The following is a 12,051-nucleotide window of genomic DNA, read 5'->3' as shown; positions in this document are numbered from 1 at the left end:
TACACTTACTGACATATTATTTAAAGGGGATATGCCTCTCCAGGTACTCTGATCATCAGGTCTATGCTAACGATTCAGTTGGGAGGAGTGCACTAATAATTGAGCTCCATTATCACACAAAGCATCACAAATGTGTAACTATCCAATTCGACTACCAAGATAATCAATTTGACCGTCTAACTGCTGTTCAGGACAAATGCAATTCACACCAGATTTTGTCATTTGCAGGAAACAAACTTTTCTTTAACAAATAGCAAAAAAAAATTACTATTCTATTAGTATACACTTAAACTATGTTCCTTTAAAATCATTCAGAAATAGGAGAGAAAAAAAAAGCATCAGAAGGCTTGACATGAATACTATAATTGAAAAAATATAGCAGAAAAAGTATGCGACATAGTTCAAGAGCCCAGACAAGACTAAAGGGTTATTTCTCACGGTTCTTTTGATTGAAGAAATAATGATACAATATTGTCTGCATAGCGGTGCTTGAACTTCGATTGAGTAGCTGATTGGATGCATCCTAGGTATTTCTGTGGGAGAATTTTTTTTCTTTAGAGTCTGTACTTTTTCCCATTTTCACAGAGAGAAATGGTGACAGATGCTTCTTGTTTTCAGGCTTTTGAATCTCTAGTTTCACTGCTCTGCCAGGTCTGTACCAATCTGCAGCTGTAACAATCTGAAGGCTATCATTAAACAGATTTCCTTAACTCCTCGTGCCACACTGTCTCATAAAGTATCCACATCACACTACTTCAAAAAGTACTCAGAAAAATCTTCCCATCAAGAAAAGATGCTTTGCATACATTTATATCTCATTGTTTCTTATATTCACCTCATTTACGTATAATCTGCTATTCTCCCATGCAGCAGAGAGAAAATAGACAGTGACAATTCTCAATGTGAAAGTCATAGCAGATACCTGGCAGCTCCAGCTCTTGCTCCTCCAAACCGCCATCTCGCCAGTGGTCCCCAACAACTCAGGGTACGCTCCATGGGCAGCGGCTGCTGTATTCTTTGCCTGAGAAAGTTGCATCAGATGCACACCAGCCTCACCACATTATTATGGCACATCTTCGACCCACTTTAAACATAGTTATAAACTTGGGTATTTCACTGTGGAGCACTTTAATGCTGCCACGAGGCCATTTTGCACACAGGGTAAGCACCCATATGTTAATGTTGATCTCTCTCTGCGCCTTCTCGGCAGATGTAACATTGTATCCTGGACTCTGTTCTGTTATGGATGCACTTGTAGTAGAATCTACCTGTGAAGCACGTAAGGCAGCATTTTTCTCTATACCTCCGTACACATGACAGTAATAAAGTCATAGAGCTGCACAGCATGGAAACTGGTCCTTCGGTCCAACTCGTCCATGCCGACCATATATCCTAAATTAATCTAGTCCCATTTGCCAGCATTTGGCCCATATCCCTCTAAACCCTTCCTATTCATACACCCATCCAGCTGTCTTTTAAGTGTTGTTATTGTACCAGCCTCCACCACTTTCTCTAGCAGCTCGTTCTACACATGAACCACCCTCTGTATGAAAATGTTGCCCCTTAGGTCCCTTTTTAATCTTTTCCTTCTCATCTTAAATCTGTGCCGCCTAGTTTTGGACTCCCTTCCCTGGGAAAAAAAGACCTTGGCTATTCATCCTATCTATGCCCCTCATGATTTTATAAACTTCTGTAATGTCACCCCTCAGCCTCCAACTCTCCAGGGAAAATAGCTCCAGACTATTCAGTCTCTCCCTATAATTCAAGCCTTTCAACCCTGGCAACATTCTTATTAAAGTTTCTGAACCCTTTCAAGTTTTGCAACATCCTTCCTATAGCAGGGAGACCAGAATTGAATGCAGTGTTCCAAAAGTGGCCAAACCAACATTCTGTACAGCTGCAATATGACCTCCTAACTCCTATACTCAATGCATTGACCAATAAAGGCAAGAATACCAAATGCAGCTGAGGTGGAGGGAGTCAACCTGTTGGCCTTGGAGTTTTGGTCAAGTGATCTTGGGGGCATTTGATAGTGTACAGGTTCACCTTCCTCTGCTTAAACACCCACAGGGTTAGGCACTGTAGGCAGGCTGGAGCTGGATGGTTTTGAGCACCTCTGCAGAGTGCTGAGAGGAGACAGCTGGGTGCTTGCATGTGATTCCTCCTCCTGTTTCTGTTGTACTCCTTATGTTGAACAGGCAACTGGAGTGAGGTCAGATCACTCCATACCCCTGTTACCTTGCCAATGATGATGAGCATTAGTGACTGCAGCAATAGAGTGCGGGTCGATGCGCATATCCAGCCCCACTCTGAGTGTGCTGGACCTGGATCTCCATGACAACTGCCAGCCTGACCTCAGAGCCAGCCAGATGCCCGCATGCTGTGATGTGTCGATCAACATGTGCTCCCAAATCTAATCCAGACAATGTACGTACTGCAGAAGAATCAGTGACTGCTTCCTCAGAGGTGGAGGAGAAGGTGATATCCTGAGAAGGTGCCCTCTTCATAGCAGAAACCGTGCAGAGGCTGCTAGTTCCCACAGGAGATGAAAGGGAATGGGTTGCAAAATGGGGTTAGAAGTTGGGCATGTTAAGATTACACTGACAGTGCTGGTGATAGGAGAGTCACTCAGCCCTTGACAATGAATCTTACATGATGTCCAGGACATAGAGGTCTCAGGATCACCGCATGAGCAGTCACAGCCCTGTCCCGCTAACACAAGGATTCTGTCCTCGTACTGGGTGATGGAGACAGAGGTCAAGCCCAACAGCCTCCTTGGTTCTTGCCACGCTATTTTCTCCTGGAATGAGACAAAGGGACGGAACTAGTGAGAGAGAAATGGCTGGCACAGCTCTTAGTGGAGGTAGGAGAAAGGTGGTGAGGCATCTGAGAGTGTAAGTAGGCCGCACGGAGGGAATTCAGGATTAGTATTATAAGGGAGTTGGGCTGGGTAAGGACGCTTAAGGGAAGATGTTGGATTTACTTAAGAGAGTGAAGGACAATAAGCCTTGGTGGAAAGTGGGTGTCCTAGCAGAGATAGAGTAAGTGTGACTTAGAAGAGAGAAGATGGTGGCACTTACTATTGAGGAGTGCAGTGGGTCATTAGCTTTCTTCCTACACTGCTGGGCAGTTCTCAAGACTGTGGACACTGCACTGATCTTGGTCTTTGGAATAACCATGCAGGCTGTATACTGTGATCTCCTCAGGCATCCCATCCACCAGGACCTCCAGGTCCCTGTCAGAAAATCAGGCTGCCAACCTGCTTCTGTTGGCCATTGGTCCATAATACTACCCTAGAGATGCAGGTTCAAATCTCACCACAGCAGTCAATGGAATTTAAAATTAATTCAGTTTTAATTTCAAAAACTGGTATTAAAAGCTAGTCTCAGTACTTGTACATTGAAACTTTCTTTGTAAAAACCCATTATGTTCACTTACACTTTTCAGAGAATAAATCTACTCTCCTTTCCTCATCTGGTCTACTTGTGATTGAAAGCAATACAAATGGCCTAGCAAGCTGCTCAATTATACCAAACTGCTACAGAAATGTCAAAACAGAATAGTACAGAATGGACCACCTAGCACTGATGTAGGCATCACAAACAACGTGACATACCCAGCCCTGTCAACACTGCAAAGCCCTCTTCACTAACATTTAGGGGCCTTGTGCTAAAATTAGAAGAGCTGTCCCACAGCCAAAATCCCAGACATCACCAACCAACAAGATGAACCCAGCAGAGGCAGAAGCATAGTTGGTAGCATTTATTTCTAATTTCTAATTGTCCTTGAAGAAATAGTGGTGAGACAACTTCTTGAATTGTTGCATCCACCTGGTGAAGATACATCTACATTGCTGTTAATAAGGGAGTTCCAGGACTTTAATCCAACAACAGTGCAGGAACAGTGAAATAACTCCAGGTCAGAATATTGGGTGCCTTCAAAGAATGGTTTACCCATGCATCTAGTGTCCTTGTCTTTCTAGATGGTAAACATCATGTGTTTGCAAGGTGCTGCTGAAAGAGCTGTGGTGAGTTGCTGCAGCTCGTCTTGGATATTATACATACTGTAGTCATGGTGTTCTGGTGATGGAGCAATTAAACATTTTCCGTGGGGTACACATGGACTTGTTTCTCTGGATTGTTGGCAAATTTGTTGACTATTGTTACACCTGCACTAATCCTGACAAGTGGAGATGGCACCATCAAACTCCTGACTTGTATCTTACAGAAAATGGATAGGATTAGGGAAGCTAGAAGGTGAGCTATTGCAAAATTCCCAGCCTTGACTTGCTCCTGTATTCATGGTGGTTATATGGCTAGTCCATTTAACTTTCTGGTCAATGGTAACATGCAATATATTTATGGTGGGATATTCAGTGATAGTAATGCATTGAATGTCAACAGATGGTTAGATTTTCTCTCCAGTAGATGACACTTATTTTGTGTGAATGTTACTTTCCACATATTAGCCTGAACATGAGTGTTGTCTGGGCCTAGCTGCATATGGTAACATGCTTTAAGACCTGAAGATGTACATATGGTGCTGAACAGTGCAGTCGCCAACAAACATCCCCATGCTGATCTTTCATGGTTGGAAGCAAGCTTATTGGTGAAGCAGCTGGAGATGGTTGCCCTGAGGAATTTCTGCAGCACTATTCTGGGGCTGGAATGATTGGTCTCTAGCAACTTCAACCAATTTAAAATGTGTTAGCTATGACTGGGTAATAAGAAGACAAAAATTATGTTAAGTCACAGCCCCAGCCTCTAAATCTGCTATGTTTGATGTTTTAAAGAAAATCACAATGCTATGTCTTCCTTCCATGATCTTAATATAGGAATAAAATGTAAAAGACAAATAATGGAATAAGCATCACAAAACTGCAAATTAGTTATTTTGGACACGTGCCACGTTTTGAGTTGAAAGGCAATTTTCAATCTTGGATTGTAAATGTAACTATTTTTCAAATCCAGCTGAACAACCTAGTTAATTAAATCAATGTGGATTTTGCAATTCACAGAGGATTATAGTCCAAGGTTTGTAAATGACGATGAGCTTTTTTTTTCTCTTCTGAAACAGAAAGAAAGACTACGCCAAAGGGAGGCAAGTGTCATCACTGACTGATGGAAACCTCAAAGAAAATGTGTCCTGTGACTTGATTATTGAATTCGTTCAGAATTTGAAGGATATTTCTTCATGCTGCTCATTCCCCAATGCCAACATGCCAAGGAAGTTTCTAATTCCATGATGTCGTCTATAGAGCCTTCATGCATTCTTGATTATATTTGTCACAGGATGTATATGTTCTACTCTCACCAAAGTGAAATTTCAACGCTTAGTTCGAGTTATGTCTAATTATGGTATATCCTACAGAAATCCAGCAAAGGAATTCTGAAATCTAAAAAAAAATCAATATACTATTGCTTCCAAAAGATATTCTGTCTCTTCAAGCCTCAGTGGATTATAATACGTTATACTACAAGGTGACTTGGGGTTAGACACAATGTTCTTAAAAATTTAATCAAACATTGAAATTGTATAATGTTCCAGCTGAAGCTGCTACAAAGTTCAAAAACAATGTAAATGTTATGTTTTTGCAGTTGCATATTCTGTTTAATGTTTCCTGCATCTCATTGTAACACAGGACAAAATCTGTTCGACCAACCAAATGAATAAACCAACTCTGTAATATCCCCCACATTACAATGCACATTGGCTTCCAAGATATAGAGTATGTACTATGCGCCTAGAAACCTATTTAAAAAGTAAGTCAAAGTCAAACCTGTTAAAGTTTCAAGAAAAAAAAGTGATTTGGAATTGAAACACATCAATGCCCAATGGGTATTTTTTTCTTTCTTTCTTTCAGCTCTGCCAAGAGATCATTCAATTAGAACTGTATTTTTTGTCTGTAATATCATGGAATGGTGTGAATAATGTTAATGCCAACAGTTACATGAAATTTTTTGAGCTTGAATGGTCACTCACATTTTGAGCAAAGGCAGTTTTCAACAGGTTCTGAGGCCTGGATGGTCACCAGAGTTTTTACAACGTCCCATTACCCAATTTCTCGTTGTTTCTCCATCTGATTGAAAGTGGGCTTTTGGCTGCCACTCCCATAAAAAGATTGCTTCATAACTACTAGTCTGGATGGTGCCCTAACCTCAGCAGGGCAGGACTCTAGTTTGTCTCCTGGCAACAGTGAGTGCTAACGATAACTTGTAGGATCTAAGTCTGATGAATGTAAATTGTTTCCTTTGTACTATCACTGATGCAAAGAAAGCTAGGAATTTTGGAGAGACCAAATTTACTGCTGGCAAAACTTTGTGTTAAATTCACAACTACTGCTTAAAGGTAATACCTTTGTGCTCATCATTCATATTCTCCCTGCTTTTCATTCTTAGGAATTTCAATCCTTTCAAACTTTTCTTTTCAATATCTTTCTTCCTTTCACGAAAACCTTGAATGCACTTGAGATCTTGACCTTCTGCATTTGCGAAAATCTGTAATTAACATGTCAGCCTACATAGCTTCCAACAATCGGATGTCAGCTATATTGCAAACTGACCCTAACCTGTAGAAGATCTACATTACTTTTGAAATGACCTGGCAAACCACTGTATATATTCTGCAATTTGAACATGTGGAGCTCCATGGCCCAAAGGTTTTGTAGTAATTCTTATAGAATGTTAAGAAGGCTTGCAAATATTCTTTTAAAATATTGCTTTCAGCAATATCTTATTTTATATATTCTTTATTTTCAACCGTAGACCTGGTATCGCCAATATGTTCTGGCCAAAATTAATAAGTAAAATGTTTGATTTAGTTCCCAGGAGGATGGATGCAGGGCAATTGTGACAGTGTGAAGTAGAGCATAGAGCTAAGTAAATGAAAATGGAGCTTAAAAGCAATAACTATATTCAATTCTTTATATTTTACAGTCCCTAAAATAGATTTCGCTTCAATCTTTTAAAATTTATTTTGGTATACACAATTGATCTTAGCAAGATTTTGAGAAAAAAAATGCATCAAAAAAAAACACCTTCTTACCATTAGCACATTTATCAATTTAATATTCAGATAACACATTCAAAGTCAATAAATGTATTATTAACAGCTGTAGTTTTACTCCACGCATAAAATAGTTATCTTGTTATTAAAGAGCTAATATATATTGTGTGATGAATTAATGAATGCAAAAGACATATGGAAGGGAGAAGTATCCATTCAAAAATAAGTAGATATATCTAGATAGCACTTGATTGCATTTTGTTCAGCAAAATCTATTGCTGAACATTTACTTCTAATGTATTTTTGTATAGTATACATGTCATATGAATGACGTGGCAGCTTGATTCATCTACCAGAAAGAAAACAGATTAATAGATAATATTTACTATACCTTTAGAATTAAGAATATATTTTATAAAAATATCAATTTGGACAGTTGACTATCTCGAAGTGTTTTAAAAATGATTTTTCAAAATAGAATTATTTTAAGTAAAACAATGTGATATACAAAGGATAGAAATCCAATATGTGTAATATATGTAGGATTACAGTAGTGAACGTTGCTTACTATATTATGCCTTTACAGATCAAGTCAAAACCTCTGAGTTCCTTTCATGGTTAGGTGTGTTAATAACCACAGAGAATATGATTGCGCCAGATTCAGTTCTTGGTTTGTTTTAAGTCTGCTGTCCACAGACAGGTTAACAGAAGGGGTACTGGAAGAGTCTTCAGTGTCTTTGAGCTGATGAGGGGTAAAACTAGCCTGAATTGTCACATATGATTGCTAAATGGTGACCCCTTCTGGAATGTGTGAGAGCAGGACTGATCTCAGCCATGATGCCTGTCAGTGACCTCATAACCTGCCAGAATTTACTGTCTCGGCTTGCACTTTAAAAAAAATGATCAATTGAACAACATACTGGATGACTCACCATACCTAAGGAATTCTGCCTTCCAACACAAAGCAAAGAAATTGTGAATGAAGTGTGTTGTATTAAACCTCATCAAATTTTTGTTTTATTTTAATTCAGTAAAGAGGCCTGAGCATATCACTTTAAGCAATTTAATTGCTTCTTTCTTCTTCACATACTATAACATTTAGTTATTGATTTCCTAAACGTGTGGTTTCTTGATGAAAAGATGTTAATTTTATTCATTTTATACAATTAACATTCTAACCATGATGTACAATTAACATTGTGTGGTAAAGAAATAGATGTTTTGTTTAAACCTTATTAGGGCTTTATTCAAACATAAATACTTACAGTTTTTATTTTGGGCCAAAAAAATGTAATTCAGATATACTGTTCCTAAAAATAATATAAACTGCAAGAGATAATAGAATATCTGTTCAATTACCAAAGAAAATGGGACAAAATTCTAGATCTTTGCAAACATAATTTTAAGCAACACCCAGTTAAAGTCCAATTGATTTATTTGTAATCACAAGCTTTCGGAGCGTTGCTCCTTTGTCAGGTGAACCACCCCAGTCGAACACCGGCACCTCCACATTATAATATTAAACTGCATTGTAAAGATTCTTTACATTGAAATATAGAACACTAATAATCTAAGGACATAATCATTATAACCTATGTGAACTATTTGGCAATATTAAATAAAGATATCTTCTATGTGCCAGGTGCAGCAAAATTGTAAACTGTCCCTCATAAACAATGTTATGATGTTAATCCACATGGGTAATTTCCTACAGTTGCCTGAGTATGTTAATATGTGCTCTGATCAAGAATACTGCCACTGTATTGCTGCTCTTGACTTAATCTTTTTTTATGCAAACATATAGAATGTTAATGAAATGGCTATGGTATGTTTCAGCTGGATAAGCTTCTAAAGTTAACACATTTGAGGTCTCAATCGCACTGTTGGGAAGACCCACATTTTCTTTGTCTTATATAAAAGTAATCCACTAGTGTCTGTTAACAGTGTAGGAAGCTCTGTTACATTTTACTAAGAAATCATCATGGATTTATGATTGTCATGAAATGCGCCTATCTTTGTTGCTTTCAATCAAAAGCATTGTCTGTAGAGATTTCTTGGTGCACTTTAGAATAAAATTACCAATTTGTTAATATCTATGTTTATCAACTTATGCTTCTGTTACAGTTGGCATAGGAATATAGATTGGAAGAGTAAAGAATAACAAACGTTAACAAGATTGATTGACAGTAAAACAATGGCAGATGAAATGTGTTATGCCTGAACATATTGAATCACTGCTGAAGAATAGTTTAGTGAATGTCATCGTCCTTTTAGTTGCATATTAAATGTTGTGGATATTTTTGCACAATATTTTGTGTTATTAGTTCTGGATAATGTTGCACAACATCACATTGATTTGATCTCAAAACACTGAATAAGAGGATAGCCAGTGCTTTAGGAGTATGAAGAAAATAAATAGAAATGTAACTATTTTCTTTGCAAAATGTGAACGGAATTCTTATGGTAAATTGTTGTGAAGTGCAACCTGTAGTATTGAAAAGAACATGGTGGAGGTTTGGCAGCATCTGTTGAGAAAAAAAATCCAGAATTAGCGTTAACTCTGAGGGAGGGTCACCGGACCTGACATGTTAACTCTGATTTTCTCTTCACCGATGCTGCCAGGCCTGCTGAGCTTTTCCAGCAAATTCTGCTTTTGTTCCTGATTTACAGCATCCACAGTTCTTTCGGTTATTGTATGGTGGAGGTTTGATATATAATTCTGAATTGGAAACTAAACTTGAGCAAACTTTTGTCATGATCTTAATTGGTTCCGGAAAGTAATTGAAAAGTGGCTGATCTAGAATTGTTGCCAAGAGCCTGTATTCATTAGATCATCCATCGTGCAAGTACCTTCTTCAAAAAGACATGTTACCATTAGCAATACAAATTAGAGGCTCACAACAGGCCACTGAACTTGTAAGTGACCTGGGAGCTGCTAAGTTTGGCCAAGAGTTTAAACTTTAGCTTGGACAAGTTCTAATATTTGAAAACTACTTGGAATCAGAATATGTACAAAAAATTAAATCAGGTCAGTACACAGACTTGGTCTAACTTCAAAAGCATGTCGACCATGATGTATGTGTTTTGATACAAACAATTCTAACATAAATCTTCCAATTGAGACATATTGAGATAATGTCTTTTGAATTCAAAGTATTCAAAATGAATATAAAGATAAAACAAAGAACTTCAGATGCTGAAAATCAGAATCAAAAACAGATTCAAAAACCGGAAAAGAATTGCTTCTCCAGCAATTTCTGGGTTTTTTAAATCCAAAATAATACCAGCCATTCTGTCCCATTTTGCAAAGATGAGGACACTATTAATTAAATCATAAGCATAGATCTACCTTATTTCTACCTCAATTAAAACTGTTTTTCTGTTTTCTATTAATTATGTTTCAACTAAATAAACTGAATTCATATAAATTAAGAGGATTAAAAGATTGATATTACACTTTATGAAGAATGTCTTTTGTAAACAGTGATGACTTTATTGGGATCTAATAAAACGCATGAGCTATTTTGTAGGTATTCTGATGATTTGGTGGATGAGTTGGTGTAGATCATCCAAAATACCTTTTATAAAGGAGAATCTTTGAGGAAGATTGAATTGATCTAAGTTTGATTCATTAGAATGCTATTGTTTGTCTTTTTCTGTAAAACGACATCACATATGAGTTTATCTTATGAAGTTGTATTGGGAGAGCAAGCACTAACAATTCATAATGCTAAATGGTATTTAGTAATGCTGATTGCAAGAAGTGATCAGAATGTTCTTAAAGGAATTCACTGTTGAATATGTAATCTTTGATTTAATTAACAGAAATTACATGAACTAGCCCTATTTGATTCATACACAGTTATACAATGTGTTTTGAAGTGTCGTTGGTGAATGATGTGTTTGAGCCCTTTAGTCGTAAATTAAGTACATTTTATGATGGAAAAGAAACCACAGGAGTGAGCAATGTATTAAAATCACAGCAAGGAGCAAATTCCTAGTGAGAATAAAATGGAGCTCAGTACTTAGGAAGGTAGATTTTATTTGTGTACTAAGAGTTAACATGGCATATAAAACGCTTGGAATGAAATCTGATTCTATTCAACTACAAAATCTTTATGACTTCTTGGTTTTGCTTACCAGAACTGGATGAGGCTCTGAAGATAAGCTAGTTCAACAAAAGCCTGCAGTATTTGCCAGAAAATGAGTAGAACAATTACAATGTACAATAAGCATTCATATATACAATGCTCATTGTTTAATATTATTGACTCAAACTAATTAATTTCTACTAATGATGCCTGGCCATAGCAAGCAAAACTGTCATGCTTATAGCATATAGCAGAGCAGCAAGGCAAATAGGCTGCATTGCATTCTCAGTGAGTATGTGGCTCCACTGTTGTGTATGTTTTCCAGACTCATGCAGTTAAATAAGAATGTGATGTTTCTTCCCAACTCCTTTAAAATGTATCCTTCACAAACCTCAAGAGAACTGGTAAAAAATGTCTTGGCTCCCAATTTTTCTTTTTGAACATTTTATACAAACTCGCTGCTCAAATTTTGAAAATATTTGCAATGACATCAAACCCAAATACATTTAATTAAATTTAGCTAATATTATTTTGAATTCACATTGTGTAATGAAGGTCACAAGTTTGAGAACATAAACACTGGTATGAATAGCTTTCGTTTTGCAATGAAACATGCAACTCAATGTTTTTATTCTAAAATGAAGACCAATCTACCTTGAACAGAACAAACAGCCTGGTTGTTCATCACTATCTTTTGTTTTTATCGCTCATTATCATCATTATCTATGCTTTGCTCAAGATAGGCCCAGAATTCATAATGAACTTTCCATGTCTCATTATCCTGTACCAGTCTTTTAATTTGCCTACTTCATTTTTCAAGCTATATAGCGTTGATATCCACTTTCCTTTTTTTCCCCTGAAATCTTTCCTCCACCATATCTCTTTCTAATCTGTTTCCTTTAAAGTTGTGTCCTACCCAGACTCTCTGACGTTTCCTGATTAAGTTCAGTAAGTT

The 12,051-nt window shown here is 37.3% G+C and overlaps 1 protein-coding gene across 2 annotated transcripts in view; it reads left to right on the top strand.

The window, feature by feature from the left end:
• The window catches only part of LOC109911862 (formin-like), a 368,530-nt gene extending 359,433 nt beyond the window's left edge, over positions 1-9,097 (top strand). For both annotated transcript variants that reach the window (XM_048600301.1, XM_048600300.1), the window contains one exon: positions 5,077-9,097. In XM_048600301.1, coding sequence (XP_048456258.1) covers positions 5,077-5,121 — 45 coding nt within the window. In that variant the 3' untranslated portion in view covers positions 5,122-9,097. The remainder of the gene's footprint in view (positions 1-5,076) is intronic.
• Positions 9,098-12,051: the final 2,954 nt, after the last annotated feature.

The sequence above is a fragment of the Rhincodon typus genome, chromosome 8, assembly GCF_021869965.1.
Source record: "Rhincodon typus isolate 14 chromosome 8, sRhiTyp1.1, whole genome shotgun sequence".
Taxonomy (NCBI): Eukaryota; Metazoa; Chordata; class Chondrichthyes; order Orectolobiformes; family Rhincodontidae; genus Rhincodon; species Rhincodon typus.
This window is presented reverse-complemented; position numbering and strand designations above follow the sequence as displayed.